The 19,510-nt window shown below is 36.5% G+C and overlaps 1 protein-coding gene across 6 annotated transcripts in view; it reads right to left on the bottom strand.

Annotated features, from left to right (window-relative positions):
• Positions 1–19,510, bottom strand: part of ST6GAL2 (ST6 beta-galactoside alpha-2,6-sialyltransferase 2) — a 122,168-nt gene that overhangs the window by 88,677 nt on the left and 13,981 nt on the right. Inside the window, exon 1 of one of the 6 annotated variants that reach the window (XM_074299672.1) lies at positions 11,706–11,981. The exons of 2 other annotated variants lie outside the window; for them this stretch is intronic. Coding sequence is in view for 1 of the 4 variants with exons in the window: in XM_074299668.1 (XP_074155769.1) it covers positions 11,654–11,682 (29 nt within the window). In the remaining 3 variants the exon portion in view is untranslated. 3 more of the 6 variants (XM_074299668.1, XM_074299671.1, XM_074299673.1) reach the window with 3 other exon arrangements.

Genomic DNA, 19,510 nt, shown 5'->3' with positions numbered 1-19,510 from the left:
ACCAAATGTCTCTTTCCTTGTATCACTGCTATCTTTTGTGTTTAAAGACCTTAAGTCTTTTGTGTATTATAAACATATGTGTATGCATATATATGGATGTAGATATGTAATATATATGATATAGAAGTTTTGGAGCCCTTAGAATATTAATAATACATTATACAATTACTATTAACATCTTTATCAATATCTTTAACAATATGTTATATAATGTTAATGTCACTTAACTTAATGTTATATTAAGAATATTTTATTTCATAAGATGCTTTTATTCCAGATTTCTTAAAAATGTATTCTTTTTATGGCACACTTTATAATACACACATATGTGTATAATGCCCTTTAAAGATACTTTAAAATATAATATCAATTCATAAAATTACAGGATTAGGAAATATTAAATAGGTTCACAAAATTAATTAGAGAAAGATGGGGACTAGAAAGTCAGGCTTTCTGACTGATGTTTACTTTAAAATTCTTTTTATTTACTATGTGGATATGTAATATGGTTACATATTGATAAGAATGGAGTTGGATTTTTTTCCCCCTTAGACATTAACATCAATAATACAAATATAAGTTTTAACACATGATAAAATGCTTATTATGGGTCAGAATAGTAGTCACCGTATATAAACTAAAGGTACTTTTCAGACTTATCTCTAAATAATGAAAGCTATTGAATTATCTAAGACATTTATCCTTTCCCAAATTTAATTTAAAAGCTAAGTCATTTTAGAAACCACAACAATTACCAAAATGTGAAAACTTCCACTTGATGAATTTGTATAATTTGAATGTGGAAAACCAATTGTTTTAAATTTAATAACACATTTCCTCTCAGGCTGAAACACTTTAGCAGCCTAGTGTGTGAATTATAAACTTCTGGAAACAGGGCCTTTGGTAATCATGGCATTATAGGATTTTTTCCTTTAGAGCATATTTTTGAGTGCTTTTTTCCAATACAGTTCTAAATGCCCCAAGGGATCACAGTTCCAGCAGCTAACTAGGTCCCTTTACCCATCCCACACTCAGACCATCAGAAATATTTTCCTGAATTTCATCTTAAATTTTCACTGGAAATTTCATTCTTTGGTTCCTTATTATCTTCCTATACTGTCCTGAACTAATCATTTCAGGCTAGTCATGATTACTTGGACACCATGAAATTCACAGACTGCTTTAAAGTCCCCATTATTTGGTTTACTACTGGGAAGTATAATGAAGAGACCATGGGACTTGCTCTGCCATGAGTTCCAATCAGTGAGATAAATTGCTAAACCTCTTTGTTATCCAGGTACTCATATGTATAAGTAAAACAATAAATTTGCATCATCCACATGAAAGAATTTTTGTAAAAGAAAGTGATTTGCAAACAAAAAAGCAATAAAAAAGTAGGTATTTTATTATGATGATGAAATTATGACTATAACTTTCCTCTTTCCATCCCACAAGTTCTTACTTCCTTCTAAGATAAGTACCGAGGACAGATCTCTGGAGCACCACATCAAAAATTGCTTCCTTCCAGACTATTCTTTGGATTTGTTTATTCACCTAGGTTCAAATCTGGCCAGATAATAAACCTTCAGGGCCTCATTTTCCTCCTCTGTACTCTAAGGTAGTTGGAATTGGTGGGCTTTGTAGATCCTCCTAGTTCTAAATCTCTGATCTTATACATGACCTCTGCTATCTGAATTTTTAAAATCTTATTTTAGACACATTTTGTATGTAGTTATTTGTGTACAAGTAGTCTCTTTCAGGAAAACATTAGTTCTTGATTTCAGGGACTGATTTTATGTCTTTTTATTCCCACAGCTTAGCATAAAATATGACTTGAATAAATGTTTGTTGAATGAATTATACAAAATATTTATGGAGCACCCACAATATACCAGACTGTGTTCAAGGTGCTAAAGTGGGTTGCAATGTGAATAAAACATGTTTTTTAACCATCAAATTCCTTACAATAGTCCTTTACTTCATCTATCCTTTAATTACTGAAGAGTTGGAGGAGGAATTTCTGGTAGGGTTCTAAAGAATTTGGTCTAATATTACTCAAAGGTTAGCAATTCTTTAGTTAACATAATTGCCCTGTATAGAAACTGTCAAAATGTAATTATCAATTCTCAATTATAGAACAGATAAAAAATCTGAGAGATCATTAGTCATATCCTGTTATTCTGTAATAAGCTGAGGCCCAGGGAAATCAATTAGAATGATAGGCAAGACAAGGAACTCAGGATTTTTGAAGACATTTACTTTAGTATTCTCTTTATCACACCATTCTCTCCACAACAAGAGTTAAATTGAATGAACCAAACATTTATTAAGTTTGTGTTATTATAAGCAAGTTTAAGGGGCACAAAATGTGAAAAACCCAGGAAGTATATGCTCTAGTTCAGGGAGCTTACTGTCCAATAATCACAAAACTATGATAATCTTCCACTCTTAAGTGTGCTGGGAAGGTATAGAATAGTCAAGTGATTGTAATAATGTTGATTATAATAATAGTGTAATAAAATGTAATAAAATAATATTGATTGTAATAATAATAATGATGATGAAAATAATGATAACATTTGGAAAGCTTTTTAAAGAAAGCAAAGAGTTTCACATATGGTTGATTTCACTTGATTATTACAACCTGTAAACATGGTATTATTGGTGTTATGGTATTGGTATAAGCATAGTATTATTCCCAGAGACAGACTGAGGGTCACATTTTCTGTGTTATCACACACACAAAGTATTTGAGGCAGGATTAAAACTCTTTTTTTCTGATTTCAAGTCCAATATTCTATTCATTATGACATCTAAAAAAATATTACGAGATCAAAGACATTAGGTTAGGGGAAAAGAAATCTGGGAAAATAAAACTGTGAATGTGTCTTCTGATTGCCACAATATTTCTATTTTCTGCTGAAGAGACAACTCATAGATAACAAAATTTCAGACTTTTTAACTTTTAAAGTGATAAAGTAAAAGGATAAAATTCGGCAAATGTTAGAATGGTGAGTATCTTGTAAAATATATTGTATCATCCCTAGCAGCTAGGTGGCAGAGTGGATAGAGTACTGGGCCTGGAGTCAGGTCCTCTCATCTTCCAAAGTTGAACTCAGACACTTTAGTGTGACCCTAGCAAGTCATTTTACCCTGTTTGCCTCAGTTTATTCATCTGTAAAATGATCTGGAAAAGGAAAGGGCAAATCAATAAAATATCTTTATCAAGAAAACTCCAAATGAAATTTAAAAAAAAGAATTGAACATCACTGTAAAGGCTAAACAACAGCAAAATGTCATTGATAGACAGTTGACATCATTTGTATTTAATAATATTCTTGTCCTTTCTCCTTACCGCATAACTGTCCTAGAAAGTCAGAGAATTTTTTGACTGATTTATCTGGCTCAGGTTAATTTTGGGTCAACCAGTGATTTTCAGATTAGCCTGGGTACAGGGAAGTTTGTGATGTGTATGAATGAACCAAGGGAAATGGAAGTCCAAAGACATTATTTTGGGAAAAAAGCTAAACACTAGAGCTGTTTTCCAGCTTTTAGTCCAATACTCAGCCCGTATTCCAACATTCAAATCATCCAAAATCACAAGAGGGAATGAATGACATAGGGAGTGGGATAAAGTAAAATAAAAAAAAAAAATCTCAACTCCTAAGAGATTTTACCTAATTGAAGCACTCATGTTAATCAATTCATAGTGCCTATTCTACAGAGAATAAAAGCTTTTCTTCATTCATTAGGCAATGTGTCACTCAAGAATGACAAATATTCTCTAATATTTTGAGCAATGGAAAGATAGTGTAGTTCATCTGCTGATTTAATCCCTGACCTCTCTACCCAGAGATGCAAAAAAGAGATATCAAAAGTAGGCTGTAGTAAATGTCAACAGAGGATTATGAAATATTCTGTGCAGACAAAATTTTATTTACTAACCTATATTTGACAACTGCTACAAGTATTCTTTTAGACCAGAATTTCTTACATTGGAACATTTTGAACTTGAAATTTGTTTTAAATTCTGATAACTATTTTGATATAATTAGTTTACTGTGTAATATATAATTTGTTTTATGCATTTGCAAACATTATTTGGTGAAGAAGTCATAAGTCTCACCAGGCTTACAAGGGGACCCAGAACATAAAACATAAAAAAGTTTAAGAGCCCCTAATCACTCTACTTGAAATGAAGGATTGCACCATTTGAAAAGGCAACTCTAATAATTAGGAATTTTCTCCTTAGATCAAACAAATATATATATATATTTTCAATTTCACTTATTTTTCATTTGTTTTTACTTTGTACTGTAATAGAACTACCTTAAATACCCTTGGTCTATTATATGGCAGCCTTCCAAATATTTGAAGACAGTAGTTATGCCTCCCCTTCTCTCACCAAGTCTTTTCTTCTCTAGGATAAATATCTCTAATTCCTTTAATCAGGTTTTATTCCTTCATCATCCTGGTGACCCTCCACATCAATTCCCCATCTAGAATTTGACTTCCGGAAGTGGACACAATACTGCATAAATATATAGTCTTCCCAAGGCCAAGTAGAGTGAGGCAGTTTGTAACTTTTCTTTTTCTAAATACTGAACCTCCCAATGTAGACAAAAAAGTACCAACTTTTATGGCTTCCATGGTGATATTGATGATAAATTTCAAGTTTGATGTTCATTAAAATTTCCAGATCTTTTACTTAGAGATTGCCTGTAAATCCTATCTATTATATGTGTAAAGTTGTTGGACTTTTTAATCCAACTGTATATTTTTTTAATTACTCCTATTAAGTTTCATATTATTATACTTGGTCCAATCCCTGAGTGTAAAGATCATTTTGGATGCTAACTCAAGTCATCCACTGTGTTAGTTATCCTGCTTAGCTTCTACTTTTCTGCAGATTTAATAAAAATGTCATCAAAGTCAGTGATTGAAAAAAAAAAAGTTTAATAACATTGGCTTAGTATAATAAATTTCCTTCCATGCTAACATCAGTAACTATTTTTTAGTAGTCACTCAACCAGCTCTAAATATGCCTAACTATATCAACATCTAGTTTGCTTTTCTACACCTTATCTACAGAGTACTATGAGGCATTTTGATAAAAGTTTAGCTAAAATTAGATTTGCTCTATCTACTCCACTTCTCTCATCTACCAATATAATTATTCTGTTTAAAAAAGTAAGGCCAGTTTTGTAATGACCTGTTTTTTTATGAAGACATTTTAACACTATAACACTTTAGAAGTCAAGTGCAAATAGTTCCATATCATCCTCTAAGAGAAAATTTGTTTTGAGGTGATTTTGTGACTGTTTTGGGGTAGTTTTTTTTTTTTTTTTGGTCCACGAATCCATTTCTCATTCCTTTCTAAGTAAACATAACTCTATATTAAAAAGCTCAGCTCTTAAGTAGTGTCCTCAGGATGTCTATGCAAACTTGCTATCCTTCAATTTAATTTAAGCAGCTCAAACTGTAAGTGCTTATAACAGATAAAAATATGAAAATATCATTTCCAATACTGCCACACTCTCAAAGCAAAGCTGGATTAAAAAAATCTTATTATCATGCATAAGATATTTTTTACTCTAAAGTATTAAGAATTTTAATGAGCCCCCAAATCTGTAAATTAATTAAGAGTCTCCTAGAGGAAAAATGTTTCAAAGTTTTTGGTCTCGATTTGCTTCATTTGTTTATTTGCTAAAAGAAGGGCTGCATAATCCTGGAGATGATGTTAGTGCTTCCTATGTAGTCATTTTCAGAAGAGATCTAAATGTATGAGATATTCTGGACTATCAATTCCAACTGGTAAGAGGCAGAGATAATTCTTATTTCAAAAAAATCCTAGAAAGATCTTCTCTCACTTTTGAAAAAAATCCATAATTCAAATCGATCGATAAATCAGTGAGCAAGATGGCATAATGCATCTAGTGATGTGTTTAGAGTCAAAAAGACCTGAGATTAAATTCAGCCTTAAACCATAACTTTGTGATCTTGGGCAAATCAGAAACCTTTTTCAGTCTTCTGGATCTTACCTGTTATAAACTAGGATTAATTCACACCTAATTCACAGAATAAATATAATAATCAAATAAAATGCTATATGAAAAACGCTTTTCAAATTTTAAAATACAATGGTAGTTATAATTAGGTGGTTATTGCATGCCATAAGTCCTCTGTTAAATATGGAACTATAAAGACAAAAATGAAAATTCTCATGTCCTCAATGAGTTTACTTTCTACTAGTGAGGTAGAACACTGTCACACATTAAGACATAGAAAAAATATGCGTGAAGTGTTCCACAAAAAAAAAGGAATCAAGTAGAGTCTTTTAAATTCTGACTGAAAGGAACTGAGAAGTTTACCCATGAGGTAAAGGTAAAAAAAAGGAAAGTAGAGAGAGCATTCCAGAGGAATAGTATGAACAAAGCATGAAGGTGAGAGACAGAATATCATTTAGGAAGAAGAAACACATCAGATCATCTGGTTCATTAATAGTGCCAAGAAGATGAGTAATATATAATTAGCCTAGAAAGATAGGGTAGATTTAGATTGTAAAGGCTTTGAATGCTAAACAGGATTTGTATTTTATCTGTGTAACAGAGAGCCTCTAAATCTTCTTAAGAGGAATGTCATGATCATACCTGTGATATATATTCATTGATTTGTTTACAATGTGGGTAGAGAATGAAATGAAGAGTAAAGAAAAATGAAGGGAGGTCATTTAGGAGACCATTACAACAGTCCAGGTAAGAGATGGTTAAGGCTTAGATGAATAGGAGGAGAAGGAGGAGAAAGAATGATTTGTGTGATATGAGTGGAAAGAAGCATACAGTATATGGAACAATACAAATATTAAATCTGAAGATTTAACAACCTGTGGGTACATAAGAAAGGGAGAAGACAGTAGAGAATAAAGGATCAAGAATGACTTTGTAGTTGCAAACTTGGGGGGTAGAATAGAGTGGTGTCTTCAACCAAGAAAAAGGAACGTTAGAAGATGTGGGTTTTGAGAGAGATATTGTGTTCTGATTTAGACACCTTGCCTCTGTCATGTCTTTGGGATATTTAGGGGGAGATTTCAAAAGAAGTGAGAATGGAACTCAGTTTGGAGTGGTGGACTTAATATATAAACTTGGAAGTTGTTTGTATTATAGATGATAGCTGTACCCTTTGCAGCCAAAAGAGAAACCAAACCAACCAAACCAAAACATTAAAAATCTAACTCTGAAAGAATGTAGAGATATAAGATTAATAGTTGAGAGAATGGCAGGGTCATCTCCAAAAGGATAGAAAGATTTTCTTAAGGATGGGAAGAGCTAGAAGTATTTGCAGGTAGCAAAGAAAAAACAGTAGGGAAAGAGGTTGAAAATTATGGAAAAAAGAATTGAGAGTAGAAAGGAAATCTCCCAGAGGAGGCAATATAGGATGGAATCAATGGTACAAGTAGAGGGTTTAGCATTGCCAAGGAGAGCCTTGTCAAAAGAGAAGAGACTGAAGTAAAAGAGAGGATGCTAAGATATTTTAAATCATGGAACTAGAGAGTTGAGTGAAGGACTTAAAGATTCAGGCCTTTAATTTTTCACAGAGGGACAGAGTCCAAAAGAACCTGAGTTGGGCAAATCACTTAATCCTAATTGCCTTAAAAATAAATCCAAGAAAATATCTTCTGAGAGCAAGAGAGATGTGGTAGTAGGTAGGCAAAGGGGAAAAAAGGAGAAAAAAAAGTGAGGAAGAGGAAAGAGGAGAGGGGATAAGAGAAGAGGAAAAATTTGAAAAAAAATGCTTGTGGAGTTCAATTAAATTGACCACTAAGGAAGGGTAAAAAGATCAACATGTAGCAGTGGAGACACAATTGCGAGAGAATTTTATTTTTAACAGTGAATTTAGTCAATGGGGTTTTGTAAATTATTCTGGCATTCATTACTTGATTCCACTGAAGCAAAGAGTAAGTTGGTTAAGCATAATCAAGAGTGGGGAAAGAGATGAATAGTAGAATAGGCAAATCACTTAACCACTGAACCTATTTCCTCCTCTATAAAGTAAGATGGTTGGATTATATAAACTTTAAAGTCCCTTCTACCTCTATTTCTATGAATTTATAATCTGATTACTTATGATTGATGTAAATTGAATAGGTTTAAGGGAAGTTATTTGAAAGAAAAGAAAGTAAAGTCAGTGGATGAACCATGGCCTGAAAAAGTAGACACTAGAGTGACTGGATCTAATACTTAGGTTTCTTATCTGTAAAACTGGGGTACATTCTCCTACAAAATTTATGTTGAAAAAAAGGATTCTATAAGTTTCAAAATACTATATAAGCAGAACCACAAATAAAAGAGGCTAAAATGATAGGAGGTAGGAGGAGAGCTTACTATCTTCTTGGAATACCTGAGTGTACTACTTCCTTGAATTGTTCCTTCCAGTCCCAACTATTTTCTGTCACTATTGTGTTAATACATACCACTTCCCTCCTTCCTTCCCCAGTAATTTTGCCTTTATGATTATAGCTATAGTTAGTTATGTTATAGTTATGTATTTAAATGTTATTACTGTTGTTGTCCAATAAATGTATCTATTCTATAACTACTACCCAAACAAAATTATTTTACAGTGGTATCCTCAATATTCTCTACATTCCATTGTAAAACTGCAAATCTACCCTCCCCACAACACATACATTTTTGAATACAGCATCAGATACTAGGTTCTTTATTTGTAAAATAAAAAGAATCATAACACCTAATTCATCAGGTTATTGTGAAGATAAAATAAAACAAACCTTAAAGATATTTATAAATTTGAGCTATTATTATTAATCACTGATCAATTATAACTTTCTTCTAATTCCACCAAAAACTGTTGGTGTTATGGACCAGTTATTGAACTGAGATAAGAATAGCGTTTAGTTGGGAATAGGTTTGAGTACATGATTTCCATAGGCATCTTAGTTTACTTTGGAGAGAAAACAGTTAAGCTACTAATTAGAAAATCATTCATTTTTTTTTCTATTCATTTAAGCAAATTCCCAAAGACTTCTTCTTGTTAGTATAAATCCAGTCTAATTGATATTACTTTCTACAATTACAAGTAATAAAATGCACTTTAGTAAAAACAAAATTTGGACAATAAATTCATTTTCTCTATCAAAGCTCAGTACCTAGTATGCAGCAAGCACTTAATGTCTGCTTAATTTAATTAAAGAGAAAGTCTTTGAACTCAACAATCCATTTTTCTTCATATTCTCCATAGAATCCAAAGTGACAAATTCTTTTTCCCTTCAATCTGTCCACAGTAGAAACAGTCACTATGCTCTTAATACCAAACTGTTTGGGGACCAGCATTAAATCAACTTCCCAACTTTCTCTTCTCTAAATAATCACTAAATTTCTTTAGTGTTTCCAAAGTTGACTATCTTATTTTTTGATCACCTACAGCCTCTGTTCAAGAAATGCAACATCCTTTTTAAAGTGTGAAATACATCAAGGTTCCAGATGTGATTCAAACTGTTTCAGTATTAAGTGATAGAAATTAGGATAATAGAACTTAAGACTTGTGAAATATTCAAAACTAAGTCTCATTACAAAATGTTTGAAAAGCTTTTTTAAATACATGTAGCATAGTTTATACTTTTAAACATTTCTACCTGGTTGACAAAGTGCTTTGGCACCAAAAAAAAAAAATAAAAATAAAAATAAAAAAAAGTTACAACTCCACAAAAAAACATTTATATATTTTTACTTGTTCCTTCCCAAAATAAAGACTGAATTAGTTATAATTGCATTAACAAAAAAAAAAAGTGTCTTTTAGGCTTAGACTTTTCTTTGCACTACTAACCATTTATCACTTCTATTTTCTTTTGTGATTCTAAGGCACATCAGTAGCATATCTGTGCAAGGTCATAAAAATACTGGCTAAGAGTCTCATTCAGAAGTGGGGGAAAAAAACAACAAAAACAAAAACAAAAAAACCTTTTTGGAGTTTTACACAACACACATAAACTTAAGTCCAGAAACATTTTCCATTTAAATGAAACCTTAACCCTGAATTTCTAATAAAGGTGATCTTTGGATTTATAGCCCTTAAAGTCATAAATTAGCCTTGGACTAGACAAGCTTGACTAGATCAATCATGCTTTCTCCACTAACCACAATTTCACCAATTTGAATAAAATATTGTTAACTGTGCAGAATGTACCTAGTACATAGTAGGTGCTCACAAAGTGCCATAAATTAGTTTATCAAACCATTCCTTTGCACCCTCAGATAAATTCCTAGCTTTAGACAGATAATATTACACAGATAATTTTTCACTTTGAGTAGTGCTCTAATTACAGAAAAGATAAAGATCTTGACAACATGTATATTACTTCAGAATAAACCATCAGTGTTGTCCAGTAATGATAAGTTCACAAATATCTAGCCAAGTATTGGTGTTCCTGAAGAAGGGAAAAAAAAAAAAAAAAAAAAAAAAAAAGTGATCCACACAACATAAAACAGCTTCGAAAGTTCAACCTGACAAAACAAATATGGTACTAGTAGGAAAGACTTGGAAAGCAATCACCAAAAGTCTCATTTAAATTCCTGGAAAGCACAGCTTCTCTAAACATCTATTCAGCTCTTTAGCAGGCAAGCCTGATTCACTGGAAACACAATTTTACTTTCGCTAAAGTCTTCCTGCACTTCTCAGACCAAGCTATATACAAATAAACCATATTATAAAGAACATTCAACACTCCCAGAGAGTTTAAGAGGCATAGAAATAAGAGCAACATTGTAAAAACCTTTCCATAAAAAGTAACGTTGTTTGTGTCACTGCAGGAGAATTAACGCCCGGGCAGTTCTGACTCTGAGGTGTTCTACCTGGCAACATTAGAGATGGAGAGAACTGGAAAATTATCAGGAGTGCATTTAAAACCCGAACTGATGTCTCAGTGCCGCTAGAAAAAGTCGAGGAAAGGGCAATCAAGAGCGATCGCTTCTCCTGAAAACCAAAGGTTTGAAAAAGAAAGAAAGGAAGAAAAGCTTCCTTTTCCATAGTTTAGAGACGCGACCTTATATTGCACCAGGTTTCACAAGCTAGAGCTTGCGGATACCTCTTCCCTCCTGAACACACACATACACACACACACACACACACACACACACACACACACACACACACACACACGTCTTCCACGAATTCGGAACCTACAAGGCTTTCTTTCTCTGGTAATTCAGCGTTGTGTCCTCACCGCACACCCGCACTCTTGTACCAAGGAGAAAGGCATCGCCCGCCTCCGCTCCCCTGCCACTTTCCCCTCTTAACCAACCCTCACTTAAACGCCTCTTCAAAATACTCAGGATACCTCAGCGCTCCGGCTGAAGAAGGCAGGAATCGGAAGTGTGTGCCACATTTTTATTCCCAAGCAGTTTCACGGGCGCGCGCACACGAGGACACACACACCACACACTCACACAGAAGAGTCTGACTGTCTAGATAGGTAGACTATCCATGCAATGTCAGGGACTGGATGCAAACTGGGGAGCACACACACGCTTAAGTAGATTTGACTCTTTTCCAGCTGATACAACAACCCTTCCATCCCGCTGCCCCAACCCTGCCTGAGATGCTTCGCTGTCTCACTTCGGTAAAGCCCATTGCTAACCTGGAGAGGAGGGTTGGATGCTGGGTCATCAGGTTAAGCTCGAGGTTTTTACCTAAGAGCAGGAGCAGGGCTCCCTCGGGGCGTTAAAGATCGGGGAAGCTGGGAAGCTGCCGCTTCTGCTTTGGCTGCTTCTGGGGCCGCCTTTGATGCAGGGAGGGTGTTTGTCTGGGCGAAAGCGAGATTCTCGGTGGCTGCCGTGGGGCAGACATGCTGAGGCTGCCGGGGCTGCAGCCTGCAAGGTGGCCGCGGTTCCTGCTCGGCTGCTTTTGCACCCTCCGCGGTTCTCTCTCCTCCTGGACCGCTTCCTTGGCTGCCGCCGCCGCTGCTACAGATGCCTCTGCTAGGTGCTCGGGCCGCCGGCTCTAGTCGGTGCTCGCTCGGGGAATGAAGGGAGGGAGTGTGCCGAGGGAGGCGGGGAGGGGGCTGCGCTTAGCTCCGCGCCTCCCGCGCTACCAGCCTCATTGTTCTGGGAAGCTGAGCAGCAAGCGGCAGCTGCTGCAGCTGCAGGGTCGTCGCCGACGCGGGGCTGCGAGAGGGTCTAGCGAACGACATGAGACCCTATGTAAAAGAGGCGGGCTCCGGGGTACCCACTTCAGCGGCCACCACTCGGGCAGGGAGCCGCAGGCTTCCAGTTCTGCTCGAGGGGGCGCCTCCCTCCTGAAGCTAACGCTCGCTCCCTTGGTTCTCTCTCCGCACTCTTCCTCCCTTTGCCCACCTCCCACGTTGGACTTTCCCAGCCTGGTCCCTTTCTTTGGCTCCTGGAAAGCTAAAGAAGGTTACAGGACAAAGCGGAGAGCGCCTAGCACACTAGCGCTCCCCTCCCCTTCCCATTGTATCCCACTTCGGAAAGCGCGCAGCCCAGACTTGGGTTTTGCTTTCGGCTTTCTAAGTGATGCTACACCTATTAGGGTGTGTGTGTGTGTGTGTGTGTGTGTGTGTGTGTGTGTGTGTGTGTGTGTGTGTGTGAGAGAGAGAGAGAGAGAGAGAGAGAGAGAGAGAGAGAGAGAGAGAGAGAGAGAGAGAGAGAGAGAGAGAGATACAACGAGGACTCAAGATTAAACTATTGATGTTAACAGGGATAACTAGAAATGTGTATTTACACATAGAAAGTAGATATGTGCACACGCTCCGTATGCCAGATGTACGTATTGAATGCACCTCACATGTGTTTATTTGAATATCTGTGTTGTACACTTATGTGTTGGCTCACCCGAAAGACTGAGAAGGGAAGGGGGATGAGTACGTGGAGGGGTGGGAGTGAAGGGACCAAAAGGGAAGAGAGAGCAGAGTGTGTTTTCTAGTAGCACCACTTCATTCCTTTGTTCCTCTTTCCATTGGCTCCGAAACTGCCTTGTTTCTCCCTCTCCTGAGACACTTAAAAAAGCAGTAGCGTTCCCTTCCCCCCCACCCAGAAAAAGGAGTGGGATAGTTAGGAGAATCTTTATACGTAGACGATCACCATTCCTCAAATGCACCACCTCCTAAAGGGCAAACAAGAAAATGAGAAAAAAATGTCGAGTTAGTAAACCCCCCCCCCCCCCCCACACACACAGAAAGGGCTCTCAAACAACCTGCCTCACCACCTCCCTCTTTATCTCTTCAGTCTTCCCAGAAAGTAGGGCTGGGGGTATACTGAAGAGAAATGATTCTGCTCTATCGGGAAAGGACACAAAGTTTGGGGACAACACCCTCATTCTTTGGTGACCTAATTTAGTTTTAAGCCTTCCGTAGTTGGTAGATCTGACAATTGGAGTGTAGGGGAAACTAGATAAGAACGGGGTTTAGTAGGAGTCTGCTAATGCAGAGAATGTCCATTTGTCTTCGCCGGTCTTATCCCTTTCAGCAAAAATTTGCCTGAGTTATTGGAACCTCAACAGCTGGTCCTCCAGGACAGAAAGTGCTGCCTTGCCTTTTGTCTGGCCCTCTTCTCCACACTAATTACCTCCACACTTATTTCAAGTCACACAGATGACCTTCCAGTTCTCTAGTTCCTGGGGGGAACTGATTTCCGACTTCACTTCACAACCCTGCGAGAGTTCTCTAAAAGCAAAGATACCTCTCCCAGGCAGCTTTAGCTTGAGAGCATAGGATGCCAAAACAGTCAGCCGAAGAATCCGTAGGTGTGCCCAGTGGCCGCAAGGTGGGGAAATTTTAAGTCTGATTCTATTACTAGTCATTGTTCTACCTCTAGGATAAGTTGGTAGGGAAAAGTTGGAAATAAAATAAGTTTTTTTTTGAGGTAAAAAATAAACTACAGAAGGACCCCGGGGTGATGACTGACTGGTGCAGCTAAAACGATGCTAAATTTTGAAACTGCTTTCATTTGGGATAGTTGTTATATCTTTTTAGAGGGAAAAATAAAGCATATGTCCTTAAATCAGAAACTATTAAACAACAAAAAGGACAGAAAATTCCACTTTCAAGGTAACGTGATAAGCAGAAACATGCTAATTTAAATTTTTCAACCATAAAAGTATCAATTTGAATGTATAGGAAGGTAGTAAAACTAATAAAAATGTGGTAATGGTTTGAAGGAAAATCTCAAAGTATTTACGAATACTCTTAAGTATAAGTAAGCATTAAGAATAATGCTTACTTCAGTGGCAGAAAGTAAAATGCTATACAAATTTTTAAAGATCTCAGAGGTCTAATTATTGGACAAAAGTGCTCTATAAGGTTCATGGACTTGACTGCCTTTATGGAGCAAAAGGAAGGTAAAGTATATAAATTGAGATGGAATATAGAGACAAGAATGTTACTTAGGGCATGTGTATGACTGACATTTTGATATTTAAATAAAATTATTTATTTTGGTTGGGAGGGAAATAGAGTTTGCTATCTTAATGTAGTTAAAACCAAAGTAATTTCTTGTAATTTTATTTTTACCCACATCATTTTTGTGCCTGAAAAAAAAGCTCAAATATACATAGCTTTAAGGCTTGCAAAACACTTAATAGGAATGAATTCTTGATCCTCACAACTTTATCCATCCATTTTACAGATTTGGAAATTGAGAATCAGAAAGATAAAAGTGATTTAAGCAGGGTTTTACAGCTAATACTAATACTCTCTTTTTGTCTGTTTCTGTGTATGTGTGTGTGTGTGTGTGTGTGTGTGTGTGTGTGTGTGTGTCCGTCTGTTTTTCCTTCTATTGTCCAGTCCTATCTAACTCTCCATGACTGCATTTGGGGTTTTCTTGGCTAAGCTACTAAATTTATCATTTCCTTTTTTAGCTCATTTTATAGAAGATACTGAGGCAAACAGGTTTACGTGATTTGACCAGAATCACACAGCTAAGAAGTGTCTAAAGATGGGTTTGAACTCAGAAAGATGAGTCCTCCTGTTTCTAGGCCCTCACTCTATTTTCTCTGCCCCTAACTACTTAAGAAATGTATAGAAGCTATCAACAACTACAACCCATTGGCTAAGAGGAGATGGAATGAGTGAGATGTCGAATAGGACTGCAAGCTTATAAGTTTGGTTGTCTGAAAGGATGTTGATATCTTCAAGGAATACAGTGAACGTCTCTTGTTGGTTGCTGTCCTTTGTTCTTGAAGAGGACCAAAATGACACTACTCTGTTGGAGTTAAGGTACAGTGTGTCCTACTATCATATCAATATGAGCTTGGAAAGCTTTCCCATAGTCTGACACAAATAATCCCTATGAACATGTGGAGTGGAGATGTCTCTAAATTTGTGCATCTCATGCATCTCATGTTTCTTTTGAGCATGCTGGGCGATTATGGGCCTGTGTGTCCCATGTCTCATAACTGATTCCAAAATTGTTTAGAGACCTTAAGAGTGTCCTTGTATCTCTTCTTCTGACATCCTTGTAAGTACCTGGATTGTGTAATTTCTCTGTAAAAAAGTCTTTTAGGCAAATGAATTTTCATCATTTGAACAGCATGGCCAGCCCACAGGAGTTGCTATCTCTGTAATAAAGTTTGGATATTTGGCGTTTCAGCTCGAGAAAGGGCCTTGAGTTTGTAGTATCTTATGTTTCCTGGTGATTTTAAGAGTATTCTTAAGACAAGTCAAATGGAAGTTATACAGTTTCCTGTCATGTCACTAATAAATTATCCAGATTTTACAGGCATATAACAATGAAGCTGGCACAATGGTTCTGTAGACCTTCATTTGATGGGCAATCTACTACCTCTTCTCTCTCACATTTTCCTTTGTAATCTCCCAAACACTAAGTAGAATATCAACTAGCCTTCCATCCTCCAGGAGTCTTTTCTTTTATCTCAGTCTATCCTAATAGACACATGTGAATCAACACAATTCCCCAAATCCAGGCTTTTAGATTCCTTGCCTTGATGCCTGCTCTTGCTAGATTCAAACCAGACTTTACTGGTTTGGAAGATGCCTCATTTTCTCTAGGCCTGTGGTCCATTGGGACACCTAATTCCTCCCAGATTCTAAGGGACACTAATTTTTTCTATCATTCTCCTTGCCTGCCTTTCACTTGAGGAGTATCTCCCCTACATAAATCCCTGCTAAGTCTGTACTTAACACTTAGCAAAAACCTAATATCTCATTATCTCATTAGCACTTAGTAAGAACCTAATATTACATAATAAAGTTTCGGTGTCTTTGCAGGAGATTTGTCCATGTTAAGACTACCCATGATGGAAATAGGAAATTGTGAAGTAGTGTCAGTTGGGAAGGAAAGATACTGTGTTATTTTGCACACTACCAGGTTGTTTTGAACAACTTAGGTTTTGAATTTCCCCCCTTTGGAAATTATCAACTTATATTTTGTTATTATTAATATATCTGTTAGGATTACTAGGTGGTAACTTAGTTGTCTAATTTAGCATGGTACTTAACAATTCTCTAGCTCAGAGTTCACATCTTTAGTTCAAACCTTTAAAGGAGTTTACACCTTTAAAGAAGCTAGCTCATTGGTTGTAAGTAGTTCCCACAAGCCCATTCTCTGGGAGGATAAAAGGAGACAACATTGATTGGGCAGAGTAGTCTGGAAGGAAGCAGTCTGGAAGGAGGCAATCTAGAAGAAGGCAGTCTGGGGAGGCAGCCTTGGCTTTAGTTTTCTATTGTGTCTTTCAAAGTCTTGAATCTTTTCCTGTCAGAATCTCTCCAGCCAGCTTCAATCTCTAGCTCCCTCTGAATCCAAAGCCTCCAGTCAGCATGAAGGTAGAATCTCAAATCCTCTTCTTCCTGAATCCTGACTCTGAATCTCCTCCAACTTCCCTGAAGTTCTTCTGGGAAGTATTGTCCTTGACCCACCCAGATTTATTAATATATCTAATTTTTTTGTGGTACTGGACTCAAGGATCTGGAGAGATTGTACTTCAAATTTTGTCTCACATGCTAGATGACCCTGATCAGGTTACTTAACCTCTCAGCCTGTTTTTTTCATCTTTAAAATGAGGATAATCATAAAACCTTCCTCATGAATTTGTTAAGAGATTCAAATAAACCAAGGAATTCACATGGCAAACTTTAAAGCTCTATATAAATACAGCAATAGTCATTTCTAGCAGGTGAACTAGCATTATTTTCTTTTCATCTATTTATTTATTTTTATTAAAACTTTTTATTTACAAAACATATGCATGGGTGATTTTTCAACATTGAACCTTGGAAAACCTTCTGTTCCAAATTTTCCTCTCCTTCCCCTCTCCACCGCCCCTAGAAGTCAGGAAGTTCAATACATGTTAAATATGTTAAATCCAATATATGTATACATATTTATACAGTTGTCTTGCTGCACAAGAAAAATCATATCCAAGAAGGAAGGAAAAAAAGACCTGAGAAAGAAAACAAAATGCAAGCAAACAACAACAGAAAGAATAAAAATGCTATGTTATGAACCATACTCAGTTCCCACAGTCTTCTCTATGGGTGGTGGCTCCCTTCATCATTGCACAATTGGAACTGTTTTGAATCATCTCATTGTAGAAGAGAGCCACGTCCATCAGAAATGATCGTCGTACAGTCTTCTTGTCTAGCATTATTTTTAAACACAAAAATGAATTCAATGTATTCTTTCATGGTCTTCTACCCCGCTCCCACCCATTCATGTTGCCAGTGTAATGCAGCTTTAGTTTCTTTAAGGTTAAAAATGGGAGCCTCTGAATCAGGCAACAGTGGTGGTTTCCAGACCTCTCAGCAACCATACACTAAAATCCACTCAGAAGGTTGGCAGGAAAGGTTTGTGACACATGTATGAGAGAGCCTCGGGGAAACCCGTAAACCAGGATCAGGCTTTGGGAATCACTGAATCCACAGCAGTGAGGGTAGTGGTAGCAGCTTCCAAAGGTTTCTTAGCCCACCAATAGTAAGGGATTAAAACAGCTGGTCAGAAGGAACTCTCTTTGCAAGCACTGAGATGGGACTGTTCCTTTGCTCACACTCAGATCCAGGTGTAGTCTTGGCTCACAGTTCCAGAGTGAGGAGGAATGCTATACTAGCACTTCTAGCCAGAGTGGATTAGGGACTCTCCTCACAGGTCCAAGGCAGAAAAGAGTGCTTGTGGTTCCTCATAGACTAGAGCACAGACCAGGAGAGTAGGAAACACACTTCTCTTTAGATCTTACTACCTTGGAAGAACTGAAAACTTATAAACTCCTAGAAGAATCTCTGGAAACAGCTGTACAAAATCCCTGAAGCTTAGGACATTGCACCCTTCACCATGGAAACTGAGTTCTGCTTTACCAAAGAGTTCTACTTAACCAAAAAGATGAATAATAGGCTAGGAAAATGAGCAAACAACAGAAAAAAATACTTACCATAGAAAGTTACTATGGTGATGAGAAAGATCAAAATGCACACTCAAAAGATGAAAACAAAGTTAAAGCTCCTACATCCAAAGCTTCCAAGGAAAATAAGAATTGATCTCAGGTCATAGAAGAACTCAGAAGGGATTCTTAGAGCCAAGTCAAAGAAATAAAGGAAAAAATTGGGAACAGAAATGAAAGTGATGCAAAAAAATACAAAATGCCAATGAGAAGAAGAATGCTTTAAAAAACAAAAAAGAAAAAAAAAAGAAGGTGTAAAAACTCACTGAGAAAAGTAATTCCTTAAAAATTAGAACCAAGCAAATCAAAGCTGATAATTTTATGAGAAATAAAAAAAGAATGAAAAAATAGAAAACAATATGAAACATCTCATTGGAAAATCATCTGGCTTGGAAAATAAATCCAGCAAAGATAATTTTAAAATTATTTGACTATGTAAAAGTCATGATCAAAAAAAAAAAAAGAGCCTAAATATCATCTTTCAAGAAATTATCACAGAGAAGAAGGTAGATGGTGCAAGTGGATAGAGCACCAGTCCTAGAAGCAAGAGGGCCTCAGTTCAAATTCAGTCTCAAGACACTTAAGACTTATTAGCTGTGTTTTGGGCAAATCAATTTCCCCAAATGCCTTGGAGTCTTATTTATTAATTTTTAAAATTAAATTATCAAGGAAAACTGTCCCATTTCTATTCTACAACCAGAAATTGAAAGAATCTACTGATCACCTCTTGCAAGAAACTCTAAAATGAAAGCTCTCAGGAATATTATAGCCAGATTTTCAAACTCCCAGGTTAAGGGGAAAATATTGCAAGCATCCAGAAAGAAACAATAGAAATATAGTGGAGCCATAGTCAGGATAACATAAGGTTTAGCAACTTTGATCTTAAAGAACTGGAGGGTTCCAAATATAATATTCCAGAGAGAAATGGAGCTAGGAGGACAGCCAAGAATCATTTATATAGAAAAACTACTTTGATGGTGGGATTATGAACTGATTTAACCATTATATAGAACAATTGGAATTATGCCCAAAAGGTTATAAAACTATTTGACCTAACAATGCCGTACTAAGCATATATCCCAAAGGAGATTAG

The sequence above is a fragment of the Sminthopsis crassicaudata genome, chromosome 3 (assembly GCF_048593235.1).
Source record: "Sminthopsis crassicaudata isolate SCR6 chromosome 3, ASM4859323v1, whole genome shotgun sequence".
NCBI classification, from domain to species: domain Eukaryota; kingdom Metazoa; phylum Chordata; class Mammalia; order Dasyuromorphia; family Dasyuridae; genus Sminthopsis; species Sminthopsis crassicaudata.
This window is presented reverse-complemented; position numbering and strand designations above follow the sequence as displayed.